Here is an 18,015-nt window from a genome sequence, read left to right as displayed (position 1 = left end):
GTTTATATATATATATATATATATATATATAGAATTCTCGTTGCAAAGTCACAGTGTGAAACTTTCCGATCTACTGCATAAACTCACATTCTCCACAATGCGCACAGCAAAAAGTGCTCTCAAATGCTTTAAAAGTTCGTCTATGCTTGTTTGTTTGTTATTTATATTTTGTGTCCTATTTCCTAGGCAAAAGGTCAGAAATGAAACAACTTAACCCATCGCACATGCATCGTAGACTGGACTCCGACATCAGGATTGCGCAAAAACTGCTAAATGTACTTTACATCTCTGAACTGAAGTGACATTCACCCCTGGACTTGTTGAAGTCAGTTGCCGTATATAGAATCGGAACTTTGAATTGAAAGATGTCACAACATATCTGAAATCCGTGCGAACAATCACACATTTTACAAAGTCATAACGTTGTCCATTAAAGATCAGACATTACCATTTTGGAAGAAACCGATACCACAATGCATACTGGAATTTCACAATCCGAATCACTTCCATGCTGATTTTCCTAACAGCTGTGGCACCTCTTGCCTTTCTCTCATGCCCATGGACCCATCCAGTGCCATGCTCTCACAGGCGCTCCTGCTCTTACAGTGCATTATTCTGACTCTCGGCCAGTATGATATTTGTAAGTCCCTGGTCAGCACAGACGATGGACCAACATGGGAGTATTACGCTTGCCAACCCAAACCCATGTCCATGAAGGAGTACATGCAGATTCGAGTGGAGCCTCCTGACATCACGTGTGGGAACCCACCAGAAAGATTCTGTACATTGGTGAGTTTATATCACTTTTGGCTCCACTGTTTTATTGGAGCAGCTCACTGTGTATTCCCATGCAAATAATCCGTTTCCAATCATGTTTATTTATGATAATTATAGTTTTCTGAGTTTTCAGATGACATGGTGACAAAGTAACTATAGAAGGGTTATAGCAAAAGAAAGTCAGCAAAACAAGTTCAAATCTTTGCAAAGTTTGCAATTCAGGATGCAACTTAAAGGGACAGTTTTATCATTATTTAACATTTTATCATTATTATTCACCCACATATTGTTCCAAACGACTTTCTTTCTTCCGTGATACATAAAAGAAGATGTTAGCAAAATGTAAGGGACTGGCTGTATACAAAATAAAGCAGAATCCATATTCTTCAAAATTTCTCCTCATGTGTTCTACGGAAGAAAGAAAGGCTCAAAGGATTGGATAACAAGAGGGACGACAGAGGTTTATTTTTAACTGCACAATCACTTTATCAGATGCACATAAAGAATAAAGCTTTCTATTTTCCTGAACTGTTAAAAAAGCAATTGGCTGTGTTTCCGAAAAATAAGGAAATAAAGGATAAAAGAAAGCAAAGAAAATGATCTTGCATTACAGTAAGATCTGACGCAAAACTATCTAAAAGTCTCCAGGTTACTCAGACATGTCTATACATAGATTACGCAGTAATCAGTGACATGTGGCCATAAGCAATGTGCTTGTTCAGAGAGTCAACAAAGCCTAAGCTGTTTTGCAGTGTAGTTTCACTCCTTGCACGAGACAGCAGCCACTACAGGATTATCTATCAAAATCATCTCAGGTTTAGCACCGAGCGTGAAGCTGCAAAGAGTCTTTGTCTTTCCAGGACACATCTGGTGACTGGTCGACTTGATATTTGGCTTACCCTGCAAGACAGTTGAATACAAAGAGATTAAGGAAATAACCTTGATATTATTATTCTTTGTATGCAGTAAGTGCTTGAAAACACTTTACAATATTTTTGTGTACTCAACATAAATTTAACACAATAGTAAACATTAGTCAATGATATAGAATAATAAAATAATACTTTTACAGCATTTATTAATCTTGGTTAATGTAAATTTGTACATATACATTTTTAACATTAAAGTTGAATGGGGTAACATTAGTTAACAAATGCATTATAAACTAACATGAACTAACAATAAACATTATACATCAGCATTAACTTAAATTAACAAATGCTGCAAAAATTATTTTCCGTTGTTTGTTCATGATACCTAATGCAACATGTAGAACCAAATGTTCGGTGTGGAGTGAAAGTGGGGTGAATATTAGGTAGATTAAGCCTCATGTCAGGTTTGTGAGGTAGGAAAATAGGTTTGTGATTATAGACAAAGTTAATCTCCATCAAAGATTCAACTAACCCATGCTCTGGGCTTTTAGTCAAAGGCTTGATTGCACAATAATCGGATAGAGGATTTGTCCAGCTGGACTATCACTATGCATGGGGCTCGGAGACACAACGGTGCCTCTGACAGGGTGCTAATTCACACATTTAGAGTGTGCGGATAAAAGACAAGATGCCGTCGAGGGGGTGGCTCAAGCACTCCTCATGCTATGACATCACTCTCTCACCATATACCATGCATCTCTTCCATTGAAAACCAGTGGGAAGGAATTCTGAATTCAGACCCCAAAATTATTTTCAGGGGAGGAAAAATTGTACTACAAAGGCATAATGATTCACAAGTCTTTTTAGTACTGGTCAAAAAAGTTTATGGCCCTCAAAGTCTATATAAAGGAAAGGATCATATTTTTGTTTGCAATTTGCAACTGCTGTTCATACCGCTGTAAAAAGCGATGTTAACATGCTGTACATTCAGGGACCACTAATAGTGGTCAACCATTATGGGTTTTAAAAGTCAATATCTATGCTGATATCTAAAGAGAAGGGTGGCTGATGGCCAATATATAAATAATGCAATATATGTGGGGGCCTGGGTAGCTCAGTGGTAAAAGACGCTGGCTACCACCCCTGGAGTTCGCTAGTTCGCTAGTTTGAATCCCAGGGTGTGCTGAGTGACTCCAGCCAGGCCTCCTAAGCAACCAAATTGGCCCGGTTGCTAGGGAGGGTAGAGTCACATGGGGTAACCTCCTCGTGGTCGCTATAATGTAGTTCATTCTCGGTGAGGCGCTTGGTGAGTTGAGCATGGATGCTGTGGTGGATGGCGTGAAGCCTCCACACGCACTATGTCTCCATGGCAACGCGCTCAACAAGCCACGTGATAAGACGGGTTGACGGTTTCAGACGCGGAGGCAACTGGGATTCGTCCTCCGCCACCCGGATTGAGGCGCATCACTACATGACCACGGGGACTTAAAAGCACATTGGGAACTGGGCATTCCAAATTGGGAGGAAAAAGGGGAAAAAATCCACACAAAAAAAATAAAAAAATAAATCAAATAAAAAAATAATGCAATATATATAGATGTGATCTCTGTGATTTCTGCACCACTGCCGTTACCAAATGGAATTGCAAAAATAAAGATTGTTTTTTTAATACATTTCCTGTTCACTCCCCCAGTCTTCCATTGGTCTTAAACAGATAGTCCAACTCCACACTCATGCCATTGGTTGAGCCAGTGTTGCTGTGTTAGGCTTGTCAGATGCTAAAACAAACTGTAACGTACAGTTTGAACATTGAAAGAATTACACACTTTAACTTTAAATGCTTTTCACACCATATTCTCTAACATAATTTGGAAAATGGCTAAATATTGGGGCAGAAATATCGGCAAGTAAATCAGTCTGGCTGATATATCAGCCTATAACTAAGCAGTAATGCCTCAAGGCCAAAGTATACTTTGCTGATCGGAAAACACACATTATGTGCCTGCCATTGGCTGTACTAAAATAGTACAACAAAGCAGCTGTAGTGTGCATGTGTCAAATGCATTGAGTATACTTTGAAAAGTAATGTGGTCGACCGGGCGCGATCCGATCTGAAACACTAAAAAACAAAATTTGCCTGGGACTTCAGTGTCAGCTAAGTTCAAGCTGAACTTCAAACATGGACTCTTTTGACATAAGCATTCAAAGCACATGTAGCTAAAGCATAGCAAAACGGACATCAGCAATACTGTTTTTAGTATTTACAAAAAATTTTGATTTGATCACCAACTTTAGCAAGTTTCCCACTTTTAATTGATTGCGCCACATGAATTTCCCTCGCCCTCATCGCTATTCATACAATAACCTGACACAAGGGCGTATATTTTGCGCATACTGATTACAGAATATTTTTTCATGTCGACCTGAGATGGCTTACCGAGCAGATGAAACTAGAGATGAGTTTAAGGAGAAGGGTGTAGTCATGTCCTTCCCTGTCAGCACTTTCTTCTCAGATCGATAAAAGCTGACTGTTCATCCACTGATCAGGCCTGCTCTGCATTCAGATGTTGAAAGAGAGAGAGAGAGAGAGAGAGAGAGAGAGAGGGAAGAGGGGCAGAGAGGCCAGGCACTTTTAAACTGACAGGACCTTCTGGCATTCACAAGATCAAACTTGCTTCACGTGAGAATAACTCTCTGTGCCTGCAATCATACCGCCTTATCGAGTGTGTTCTGAAGCAGCAGCAGTTTCATGGCTAAAATCTGGTATTAAAAAGGAGCAGTTTCACGCTTGTTTACAGTTACAAGTCAAGGAATTTACAATTTAGTAGGAGACGTCCTTGACTGGAAATGCCTTGCCTGTGACTCTTAGCAGTAGTAGGCGAATCATTTATTGCTGTTGTAATGCCTTTACAGCAACATGGGTTATGTGGAAATATTATATATATATATATATATATATATATATATATATATATATATATATATATATATATATATATATATATATATTTTAGGAGTGAATGCACTTGGCTGCGTAGGAAAGCTATAGGATGATCCCTTTCTCCCTTGCTCCCTATTTAGTGAATGACTTAAAGTGGTCATGAAATGCAATTTTTTTAAAAATAATTTTATTATATCCCTGAGGTCCACTGATAATGTCAGTAAAGTTTTTTTGCACCAAAAAGATCATAGTTTAATAATAAATTATAATTTTCCACCCTGTCTCTGGCCCTCTGTCTTAAACGCTTGGTTTTGGCCTTAGCGTCTCCTTTAAACTTTAGTGTAAACAGCCACTGTTCTGAACATCGTGCAGCCCCTCAAATTCAGCCATATTTGAAACTCAATCGGAAGAGAACCAATAAGCTCTCCACAACATTGTAAAACAAAATTTTAGAGTTTACATATTATGCACATTCAACACATTACATCCGAATATATTAAACTGTTCACTCAGACACATCAACACCATATCTATCAAACAGTCACGACATATGAAAAATTCATGAATGAAACTGTTTACTCACAATTTTTCAGTCAAGTCCAAGTGTTTTTAACTGCCCCATTGTTCAATAACAGTTCCTTTGCAAATCTTGAATCGTATTATGACTGGTTGACAAGCAGTCCACGATGATATTAGCCACACAAACACAGTCCATGGCACGGTGAAACTTGATGCTTACACACAGGTGCACTGAGGCGCAGATCGCCAGAAACGCATCCAAACGGTCAAAGATGTCCAGCTAGTGCATATTTACATACACCAACAATTAAAAATTGCACAGATGGGCTCAAGAACAGCAAGACGCAGAGCAGAATGAAAACGAATGGTTTCAATCTCCGTATCTGAATTGTAATTTGACACAACGTCTTTTAAAAGCGGCATGATAAACATGACAAAATGCACCTTATTTTCATTTTAACTCCATATAAAGCCTCTGAAAGCAACATTTTTCAGCTTTTGGATAAGCCCATTGATTCTCAATGTGATAATGTACGGTGAATATAGGTTTTCTAAGGGCGAAAAAGACCTATAGTCCTCGTAAGTAGCCATTATGCTAACAGCATGCCGTTTCGCAATAAATCGCTCAAATTTTCAAAATGGCATATTGGATGAAACTAGCAAGTCTGGTCTTTTGACTGAACAGCTTGCAATGTAAAAACTTAATGAGGTTTCTTACCAGGTGTAGTTTTGGTGGCATTTCATATTGTTTTGTCACATGACTTGGTGCGTCAAAAGTTTAACACTTGACAGACAACCCAGAGTGTCCTGAACGGAAATCAGTCAGTTTAAATGAAAAGCAAATGCATAGCGTATTGCAAAGACAAAACACAATGTCTGCGCAGGAAGACATGGGGTCACATGAGGTTAAAGGTTTATCATTAAAAATTTGTTTGCCCGTGGAAAAATTTACTACCAGAACCTGACTGTTGCGCTCTATAGTGTATCTAATGCCCACTTTTCTTGATCCAATCAATTTCAGATAGATGAAATCTACTGTATCTAGCTGGTCGAGGCTGGTTTGTGCTAGTTTGGTGCTGGTCTCGCTGGTGGACCAGCATAGCCATGCTGCTCACCAGAAAAAAATTCTGGTCAACCATTGTTGGTCTTTCTGTTGAAGCTGGTTGACCAAGAAAGTCTTGGTGGTTGAGCTAGTTAGTAAGTCTGGCTGGGACGCAAGCACAAACCAGCATCCAAAATATATGCTGGTCTTTCCAACTGGGTTCCCCCGTTATTTGAATCTCACAAGCCATATAAAGCATATATTTGATATACTGCATCTGGCACTCTGTTAAGCTGGATGGAACTGTGTTTATAATCAGCGTTCTTTTTTCTCCACATTGAAAGCGAGTTAATTGATCAGCATAAGCCCCCTAGATTTGGCAACTTCACATTCTTTGAGAAGCTTTCCGACTCATTAAAGATTTAGAGGAAATTTCAGTCACTCAGCGCCCACAGGAGATGCCGTTGCATTTTTACTCAGTGCCTTGCTTTTTTTCTATCCCCTTCTTGCATGATGTTAGCTACCGCTGGAAGCTCTCGTTGTATATAGTGCTTGCTAATTAGGGAGAGAGAGAGTATAAAAGATGAGAAGGAAGGAAAGGTCTCAGCTTAGCTAAGCAGAATGATCTATTGCTGCATACAGTACACAGTTGAACATTGACCAAGTTGTGTGTTGTACAGTATGTCTGTGTGCATGCCCGTTTGAAGCAAAACACAACCTCCATTGCTTATAATCACACATATTATTCGAATGAAACCACTCACTCCAGCCGTAGTGCCATAAGAGGAATAATCCTATTGGCCCATTTTAGAAACACACTAACGGCCAGGACTAAATTTAGCTAGAGTAACTGTATTGCAATGTACCTTGGGAAAATAAAAACATTTGGTCTAGATTTCTTTTCTAACTGTGTCTTGTATGGTTTGGCGATGAATTTGTCTGTCATGGAAAATCCTGTAGCTGGTTAGTTTTTGTCCTTTCTCATGGATTTTCCATGAATTCAAAGCGCATCCTTCCCCATCTTGTAATCCCAAAGGGGGCTGAGTTTGTTCCCATGTGTCCACACACAATAATCCCCATCTGCCAATTTTCATGCTGCCTCAGGTCTTGGGGATTCTTCAAATCACCATGTCTTTGTGTAGTAATTTACATTCCTCAAACTGGATTGCATTTAATTGATTTATAAATATAATTTTCTTAACGAGAACCTCACTGGGGGTATCAAAACAAGTATCAAAACCAAATATATCTAGAAAAAAAAAATCAGTATTAAAGGAGGATAGGTTAACAGGGCTAGTTGTCACACTTTAAATCCTGTGAATATTTAGCACGATAGATAAATTTTTTTAAAGTCAATTAAGGCACATAACTTGAAGTCTTGGCTACAAGAACAAAAAGCTATTGAACATTTGCAGTGTTATTGTATGACAAATTGCTGACAATGTTCCTTATTTGTAAGCTGCTTTGGATACAAGTATCTTCTAAATGGCTAAATGGTATTGAACAGGAAGCAAGATACAGTTTATTGAACACACGTTGACCTTTTGTGAAAACATGCCCCAGTAATGGATCATGATATCACAAATATGGGCTAAGCTGTCACTATGGAAGCTAACATTAAACAGCCTATTTTTCAGCAAAATGTAAACAATGAAACAATTATGAAACACAAAACATGAAACAGCAAACATACAAATAGTCATTATTTTGGCTAACAAATATTTAATTAATAAACTCCATAAATATAGAACATTTATAACACAAGTGGCAACTTGAGATTTGGAACCAACATATAAACCACTGCTGGAAAACATCACACATTTGTGTAATTGCACTTTTGACTAAAACCCTTTTTGTTCCTGAGATAAACAGTAGGTCTTGTGACAACTTTCCCATTTGAAAACTAGCCGCGGTCTCCCCTATAGAGAAGTGACTAAGTATTTTCATTAGTAAAACACATCTAAAATGCATGTGAAATGCACTCCAAATCCATGAAAATTCCAAAGGAACGACTGCGCAAACAGCAATAAGTTGACTAAATTGCTTTCAAATGGTTATATAATGTATTTGCATTTTAAAGTCTATTCTGGCACTCTCCGGGACAGTTGAAACTCTTGTGCAAGTCACTTTCTGGCTGGTATAATTAGGCGACTGCATCCCTCTGAAGCTGTTCAGTGTCAGCTGTTATAAGACTCCATATCCGGAGGGATCTGCCTTCATTGTAATTAACTCATACCACAAAAAAAAGAGGGCCACCTTTCCATGCAGAGGACTAGTGGTGCTTCATAGCTTGTTAGCTGCGGTCAGAACATTTTATAATACCACAAATGACTGCTCTTATGAAACATGTCAAAGTTTTCCTTTCAAGCCCCGAATATTTTTTTTTCTTCCGATTTTTGTTAACAAAATCTCCTGATTCAGCATGTTTATTTTAAGAAAACACATCCATCTTTCTTTTCATAACTCGGTCAGCCTCTTGTTTTCAGTCCCACAATGCAATGTGGGCTCTCCTAGGCAGTTTTTGCATATTATTCCATATATTAAATGTGCAATATAACTAGACTCATAAAGGACATGTGGGGAATTCCATTGAAATGTGTGGGAAGCCAATGAGATGGACATGCCCAGCTAATGTCATTAGTCTTTCAGAGGATCAGTGACAATTGCACTGACTGCATTAGCGGCATTCAGGTATAAATAGCTTGCTTTGGGTGCCATCACTAAACTTATTCATGTGACAGGTAAAGTAAGCCAGTATTTTAAAGGGATAGTTCCCCCACAGTTGAAAAAAAGGTGATAATTTACTCATCCTTATGGTGTTCCAAACCTGTATGACTTTCTTAGGCAGAAGACAAAAGGAGATGTTTCAATGAAAATTGTGAACCATCTTTTGTAGCATCTGCGTCATATTCCAAGTCACCTGAAGACATATGAAGGTGGTCATGTAAGAACTTGCATTGGTTTTAGCTCTAAACAATACAAGGTTTCGTGTGAACACATGTGCCACTCTGAATGAGCTTCTCTCATAGCACTCATAAACACACAATAGACATCAAGATTTACACCCAAAAATTAAAACTCTATCATCATTTACTCACCCTAATGCCATCCCAGATGTGCACGACTTTCTTTTTTCTGCAAAACACAAACTAAGAGTTTTAAAAGAATATCTCAGCTCTGTAGGCCCATACAATGCAAGTGAATAGTTACCCAAAGTTTGAAGCTCCAAAAGCACATAAAGATAGCATAAAAGTAATCTATATGACTCCAATGGTTAAATCCATATCTTCAGAAGTGATATGATAAGTGTTTTTACTATCAATCTCCACTTTCACTTTCACATTCTTCTTCTTTTGTTTTTGGCTATTTGATTTCTTCATGCATATCACTTATTTATAGTAATAAAGGACTTAAATATTGATCTGATACTCATCCACACTTATCATATCACTTCAGAAGAGATTTAACCACTGGAGTCTTATGGATTACTTTAATGCCCCCTTTATGGGTTTTTTTAAGATTCAAGGTTCTGGTCACCATTCACTTGCATTGTATGGACCTACAGAGCTGAGATATACTTCTAAAATCTTAATTTGTGTTCAGCAGAAGAAAGAAAGTCATACAAATCTGGAATGGCATGAGAGTGAGTAAATGATGAGAGAAATTTCCTTTTTAGGTGAACTATCCCTTTAAATTTTGGGTTGTTTCTCGCCAAAACCTATTGTGTGTCTTCAGAAGACTTGGAAAATGACGTACAAGCCAACCATTACACTACAATGAAACTTCTGGGTGCTTTAAAGTGAAGCACTATTCACTGCCATTGTATTAAGAAGACAGTCCGTTAAGTATATTCATTTAAACATCTCTTGTGTTCTGCATAAGAAAGAAAGTCATGCGGATTTGGAAAAACATGAGGGTGAGTAAATGATTATAGAATTTTACTTTTTGGGTGAATTATGTTACAATTTAGTAGCCTTTTTTTGTCTTGCTAATCATTAGTCATTGTTTCCAAGTTTTCCTTGGCTTTGTCCAGTGACATAAGCCAACATAGCCACATACTGTATGTCTACGAGAGTTTATGTAAGACCACCAGAGGGAGGGCAAATGATTGCATTCCCTGTTTACTGACATGGCTTCCTGCTGCTAAGCAGTGGGCAAACATTCCACTTAGGGCTGTGCTGCTCTTTAGATGTGACAAGGTTCCTGCGAGGATAGCTGGAGATTTAGTCGAAGAACCACCTGGTGCAGCAGTTGGACTGGATTTGGTGTAGCAGGTAGAGTTTCAGCAATGAAACTGAGGAGTGAGTTAGGCTAAGGTGCTCTCTGGTTATGGATCAAAGCACTAAGGTGCTCCAGATGGTTGAGACAGGTAGCCTGAATTATTTCTTAATGAAAGCTAATGGTCCATGAAGACGCTTGGCCCGGGAAAATTTAAGTGTGCTGGCTATAAAATAATAATTATCCCTGGACATTGAACTGTCAGTTTTAAAGGTTGCAGTGTGTGTGTTTTTTGGGCGGAGGGAGGCGGATATCTCAGCTGAGACTTTTAACTCCTCGAATGCTTATAGTCTGTGATGGCTGTTGCTTATTTACAAGGGAATTAAGGGTTCAGGGGTGGCCAGATGGCAAACTGAAGGCTAATCCGTACACCTGGTGTGTCACTGGGGCAAAGGTTCAAACCCTGAAATTAGTAACAGTAACAGTAATGATGGGAACTTTGGAAAGGAGACATTTAAACACAGAGATGTTTAAGCATCAGTTTAATTTACCTTTGCCTTTTGATCTAAAGGCTCATGCTTAAAAGCTTGAAAGTGGTTTTGTTGATGAATATAAATTTTGCCCACTGCCTGCATATGAATTTCTTCACAAAATTAAAACTTAAACCATTTATTTAAAATGGTTAAATTTGCCCATTGTCCTCTATCCATCATGGCTTCCTAATTACCCCCTATACATATGAACTGGCTAAATCACTGTACTCTCCTCTCCACCAATAGCTGGTGTGTGGTGGGCGTTCTCATGTACTATGGCTGCTGTAGCATCATCCAGGTGGATGCTTCACAATGGTAGTGGCTGAGGAGATTCCCCTGCTGCTATGTAAAGTTTGAGTGCCTAAAAGCGCTATATAAATGAAAGGAATTATTAATTATTAATTATTATTAATATTATATTATTTTGATCTGTAGTGGTCATTTGAGAGGTGTATGTATTTATTTTACCTTTCCTGACCTCTCTACTGTGTCTATTAATAAAAAGTGACAAAATAAACAAGAATACCTGATGCCTATATTTGTTCATCAATGAAAAGACGTTATCCTATAGAACAGTGGTTTTTAGCTGGATTTGCTGACCCAACACAGTGCCAAAATTATTTAATGTTTAAAAGCAACCTTGTTTCATAGAATCACGTTACTAAACCTACATTTTTGCAAAATGTATTGCAGCACTTTCCTGGACACTAGAGGTGTTACAACATTGACTTTTATTGTTTATAAACCCTTTTCGCCATGTTTCTCACATGATGCTATCTTATGACATCAAAACACTTTCACTAAAGTGCATGACTTGTAAGGCGAAACATTTTAACGTTTGCATTACATAACCAACTACGTTTGCAAGTTTGTTTAAGTGCGATCTATTTGCACCGTAGCTCAACAGATAGAGCATTTTACTTATGATGTAAAGGACTGGGGTGCAAGTCCTGAAGAACACACTGTTCAACACTTGAGTCAAAAGTGTTAGAAACACCACTAAATGACATGGTTGCTTCAGCAATTACGTTTTTCATGTCACATTTGCTTTTTATGACACTAACGGTTAGGTTTAGTTTTAAGAATTAGGGAGGAAGGTAGATTTTGTTAATTAAAACTCAAGAGAACTGTTTGGGAGAACATTAAACTCGCTTTTAGCACCACACGTGGACATATCGCCTCGGAACTCTCCCATTATGGTTAAGTAACCACAAAATATCATTTAGCAAAAATGTCTCCACAGTCACGTTTTTTTTTTTTTTTTCATGAGATCAGGCTGTACAAACGTGAAATGCTTGGAATGTATTAAATGGTTTATTGGTTTCCTGAACTTACTTTAATTCCAATGGTTCAACTTTTATTCACTGCACAATTTATTATACATTTACATTTACATGTTTTTTGGCAGAAATGTTTATCCACACATTTTACAAGTACACATTTTTATCAGTGTGTGTATTGCCTGGGAATCAAACCCATGGCTTTGCAGATCCTAGCACTATGCTAAGATACAGTATGCTATGATAATATTCAAGCAACAAGGAGGGTGCTCTCTATAATATTGTATTGTACTGTAATTTGCATTTAGCATTGTTTTTTCCTCTGCTCTTTATGACTGTATCAGAACAGACCTGCCATCCATTTTGGGTGGTGATCCACCAGATGCAAACAGCTGATGTGGACTGAGCTATCCTTCCATAAAATTATACCTGTCTTTATATTTACATTATACATTATATTATTTTACCTGTCATTTATCTCTCTTTTGTCCTCATTTTCGGTAGGAAAACCCATACCTGTGTAGTGACGAATGCGATGCCTCCACCAAAGAACTCGCCCATCCTCCAGAGCTCATGCAAGATCGGGAAAGAATCGGACTTATCACGTACTGGCAGACGGTAACATGGAGTCGGTTTCCTGAGCCTCTTCTGGCCAACATATCTTTATCCTGGAACAAAAGCCTTGAGTTAACAGATGACATCCAGATAACCTTTGAGTATGGGCGGCCCACAATAATGGTGCTGGACAAGTCCCTGAATTACGGGCGAACCTGGCAGCCTTACCAGTACTACGCCGATGACTGCATGGACGCCTTCGGGATGTTGCCAAAAAGGGTGCAGGACTTGTCGGCCACTAACGTGACCAGGGTCATCTGTACCGAGCAATACTCTCGTTGGGTTGGTTCTAAGAATGAGAAGAACGTGCGGTTCGAGGTGTGGGACCGCTTTTCCATATTCGCTGGGCCAAAATTACAAAACATGGACAATTTGTACACACGCATGGAGAGTATGAAAGGCCTCCGAGACTTTTTCACCTTTACAAACCTGCGGCTTCGGCTGCTAAGACCAGCGCTCGGAGGAACATATGTACAACGAGACAACCTGCTCAAGTACTTTTACGCCATCTCCAATATCGAAATACCAGCAAGGTAATGTTGCACAACACTGTGTTTTTGTCATGACAATTTGTTGCTTTTTTTTGTATTGCATCTTCACTCTTTTTTTGGCTTTTTGCCATTTTATGGAGAAAGAAAGAGATATGAAAAAAAAATCAGGACACAACACAGGTTATATTCGAACCCACGTCTTCCAATTGAGCGCCATGGCTCAATATGACCCCACCATAAATATAAATTAGGCTCATTTCTGACATGTCAAAACTGTTTAAATGTAAACAATCAAAATACAATTAAATACAATTTAAATACAATTAAAATCGCAAAAATATTGAAAAAATTGCAGGAAAATTCTGTCACTATACCCACCCCCGTAATTTCTTGTGCTGCACACAAAGGTGTTTTAATGAATATTGCGGTGCATTTTTTCAAAGCAATAGCAGGTGATAGCGTCTCACTTCGAAGCTTAAAAAGAGGATCCAAAAAGTATGTCATATTCCAAGTTTTCAGAATGCGTGTTCACAGGAGAACTTGCATTGTTGATTTTAGCACTACATAATGCATGTTCTTGCATGAACATGCAAGCAACTGTGTAGAATCTTCTCTCATAACGTTTATGAATGCGCAACGGACGTCATGATTTTCAATGAAAGATTACTTCAATATGTACTGTATTGGTTAAATACTGTATACTGTATAAATATATATATATATATATATATATATATATATATATATATATATATATATATATATATATATATATATATATATATAAATACTGTATATGTATGTATATTAAGATTATATAATATTATGTCAACTTCCTTCTTATACCTGCCAGAGTACATTTGCAGTGCCACTACAAATTTGAATAGACACATCTTTGCATTATTTCAGACCAGTTGCTCTTTACGTTTAGGTTTTCTGTTGGCAAACACATGCAGCTATGATAAAAATGTCCACCAGTAAAGGGGAATCAATGCACGGCACAAACCTCCGGTAATGCAAACCCTCAATCAATACTTATTCGGGTATGTCAGAGAGGAAATTGTTTTAACAGCGATAGGGAATGGGATGGGTTAAGTAGACAAATGGACATGCAGAGAGAGGCCTATCAGAGCGCTGACTGATGTTCCACTCTTTCATAATGAGAGGACTGGGGAGAGTGGAAATGTTAAGCTAATACCCAACGGAAAATTGTTCTGGGATATTTTATTCATTCCACAACATTGGGAAGCATTTCAGCAGCATTTGAATAATAAAATTGGCACGGCCTCCCTGATGGCCTGCCCTGTGAATACTCCTCTAAATGGAGTCCAAGGGGTTGGCGGGCGTCGGGTGCGGTAATCAGATCAGACTGCGACAGCGGTCCAGTAATGCTTCCTCCATCACGGCCCATTTCCCCCATCATCAAGCGTACACTAATAATCAGTGATGATTACACTAAATAGTCTACAATAACAAGGGCCAAGAATCTTTAATTGAGGGAGATGAAGTGTTACTTGTTAAAAGCAATTAAGGTCTGCTGTTGATTTCCTTATTTACTTCAGTGTTGAGTTTGACAAGTATATGTTACTAATAATAAAGTTTTCGTTCATTACAACCAATCATTTTCTTAATCGGTATTTTTGTCTTGTTTTTTCATTAAACATAAGCATCCTTAAAGGGATAGTTTACCTGAAAATTTAAATTCTGTCCACATTTACGCACCCTCGTATTTCAAACCCATTTTTTCTTTTATGGAACACAGAAAGAGGCAGAATGACATACTCAGTTACCATTCACTTTCATAATATGTAAAAAAAAAAAAAAAAAGAGATGAATGTGAATGCTGACTGAGGCTGTCATTTTGCCTCACATCTCCTTTTGTGTTCCGCAGAAGAAAAAATGTCATACAGTTATGGAACAACATGAGAGTGAGTATTTACTTATTAATGTAATTTGTAGGAAACTTTAGAACTTTACTTTAGAAACAAAATTGCATGAGACATTAAGACATGTTTTCAGAGAAAGTATCCTGAATTGAGTTGATTTTTCTTAAAACATTGGTAAATAGTTAAGCATGAATCTAACATAATTTAGAGAGGTTTATGCCTAAAAAATAAAGTTTGCCAATGGGAAAAGAAAAATAAACTTAATTCAAGATATGTTTTCTGGGGGCACAAGTTTGCTTTTCAAGTAAATTTATCTTGTTGTAGGGATGTTTAAATATTTTTACAGAAAAACAAGACAAAAATACTGATTATGATTTTTTTGTATTTTTTTTTTTGTTGTTTTTTTTTTTGTTTTTTGTAGTGTTTTTATCCAAATGCCAGCAATACATTACTAACTGATCCTCCTGCAGAATGCTTCCAAAAATAGCCTGACTGAACAATGAAAACATATTCCAAAGTTTCTTTTCTCTGCTGCTTTGATGACTTTTGTGAAAAACCTTCTTGATCAGCTCCTTTTCCTGCTAAAAGAAATGTTTAGAAAGCATCGTGCTGAACAGCACGCCACGTGTCGCTGAACATAATGAGACAATATAATTCTCCCTCTGAAGCACATCTTGTGAGATCCATTTATCTCCATGACGCTAATATGTGAGAAGATAGACTTGTGTTTTATCCTCGCTTTCTCCTCCCTTCGACGGTTTGCTGCAATCTGACGTGAGATTCAAGACAGTAAAAAGAGTTCACAAACAGGCATCCCAGAAGATGGACCGGATTTGGAAACGGTAGAACAGCAGGGGGAGGGGGGTCTCGTGTTCCATCAGACAAATATCCCAAAGACATTGCTTGAACCTTAATTAAACCTGGTAGGGGAGGAAATAAATAAATAAGGCAAATTCCCATGGATCATGTTAATTTATGCAAAGACTCGAGTTTATCAAATGCATCTCCTGTTCTCATACCCAGCCTTCCCTCTTTCTGTGTGGAATCTTTTCTCCTGTATCCTCCCATGAAATCATTCTGAAAATCCAATATGCCAGGATGCAGCCTTCATGCATACAGTATGAAATAAATGTGGGATAGAGTTTTGGGAGAAAGATTCTCAGGAAGTATTGCTGTTTAATTAAAGGAAAATATAATCCAAAATTGAAAATGTTGTCATTGTTTACTCACCCTCATGTTGTTACAAACCTGTATGCCTGTAAACTTGTTTTTTTTTTCTTTTTCTTCTGTGGGACACAAAAGTAGATAAAACGCAGCCATAAAATGACAGTTCATTGAGACCAGAGGCTGTCAAGCTCCAAAAAGGACAAAAATCACCATAAAGCATCATAAAAGTAGCCCATATGACTTTTATGTGGAAAAGGTGTGCTATATTCCAAGTATTCTGAAGACATACGATATCTTTGTGCAGGGGCGGACTGGCCATCGGGAGAACTGGGACTTTTCCTGATGGGCCGGCCACGAAACGGGGCCGCGATAAGCTGAAATGGGCCACCGCGATATGCAGAAAAGGACAGCGACACCCCTGGCCCTGATTTCTATGTAAAATCCTGGACCGATTTCACTTCCCAGTCCGCCCCCGTCTTTGTGTGAGGAACAGGCCTGTGTCCAGATTAAAAATGTTGCATCGACATCATTGATGTTAAATTGACATTGGTTTTTGCATGTGTTGTAACTGAACACAGGGGACGGTTTTTGAATTCTGGACGTGAATGTGGGCTTGACACAAGCTTTAGTGGAGGATGAGATTATCAGTGAATAATGACCTCAATTTAGGACTGTTCTTCACACAAACCTACAGTACAGTATGGTTCAGATTCAGAAGACTTGGAATATAGAAAATGAGTCATATTGACTATTTTTATGATACTTTTAATGGATATGATACTTTTTTGTCCTTTTTGGAGCCAATTTATGGCAAGAGCTGTGTGCAATGATTCTTCGATGATTCTTGTGCTGCACAGAAAAAAAAAGAGAAAAAAAAGAGAAAAAGTACAGGTTTGAAAAGACATGCAGGCAAATAAATGACATAATTTTCATTTTGGGGTGAACTATTCCTATAATGTACAGAAAACCTGATAGGCCATTACAAAAGATCAAGGTTGAACGAAATAAAACGGGTCCGTGTAAGTCTATCAGAACACTAGGTCTTAGAGATGTCCTTGGGCTTACTTAGGATGCAAGGTGAGATGGAGGAGACTCGAGAGGTCCCACAAGGACAACATCAGGATCATCCTGTCTTTATCACCCATGTGTGGGCAAAAACTCTATCATGAAAGAACCACTATGAAGTGGTGTTTTGTAGAGAATCTAAAGTCACTCAGAGACTGATTCACACCCACACTCAGATTGTGCCGTTGTAATGAAATGTAAGTGCTTGCGATTTCAATTATTTAATCACCAGCCTCAAAATAAATAATAAATGAATAAATAAAAGATATAGTGAAAAATTCCAAAATAACTTGGAAAGTGCCTAGGTGCATACATTCAACATGTACTTTATGTTAAACACATATAGGCTTTGTTTGAAATTGAATATTTGCCTACTGCATACTGTGCAGTAAGTCCTGTATACTGGCTACTGTTTTTAAAAATAGCATATGAAACTGTACGCATTATGCAATGATAATCACATTGCATGTTCAATTTAGAATCCAGTGGCATTCAGTTAACATCTCGGAAATAAATATGGTTATTTTACAGTTTTAGTCCAAATTTGTGTAAAAATTCTGCAGTCCAATCAAATGAGTTAAGAAAGAAATGAAAATCTGGGTATTTCAT

At 38.0% G+C, this 18,015-nt stretch overlaps 1 protein-coding gene across 1 annotated transcript in view; it reads left to right on the top strand.

Moving 5' to 3' along the window:
• LOC127423949 (netrin-G2-like) overlaps positions 1 to 18,015 on the top strand; it is a 93,607-nt gene that overhangs the window by 940 nt on the left and 74,652 nt on the right. Inside the window, exons 2-3 of the mRNA XM_051668666.1 lie at positions 187 to 789; positions 12,687 to 13,330. Coding sequence (XP_051524626.1) covers positions 553 to 789; positions 12,687 to 13,330 — 881 coding nt within the window. The 5' untranslated portion in view covers positions 187 to 552. The remainder of the gene's footprint in view (positions 1 to 186; positions 790 to 12,686; positions 13,331 to 18,015) is intronic.

This window comes from Myxocyprinus asiaticus, chromosome 33, assembly GCF_019703515.2.
Source record: "Myxocyprinus asiaticus isolate MX2 ecotype Aquarium Trade chromosome 33, UBuf_Myxa_2, whole genome shotgun sequence".
Lineage (NCBI taxonomy): Eukaryota > Metazoa > Chordata > Actinopteri > Cypriniformes > Catostomidae > Myxocyprinus > Myxocyprinus asiaticus.
Note: the sequence above shows the minus strand (reverse complement) of the source record. Positions and strands in the feature narration are given on the sequence as shown.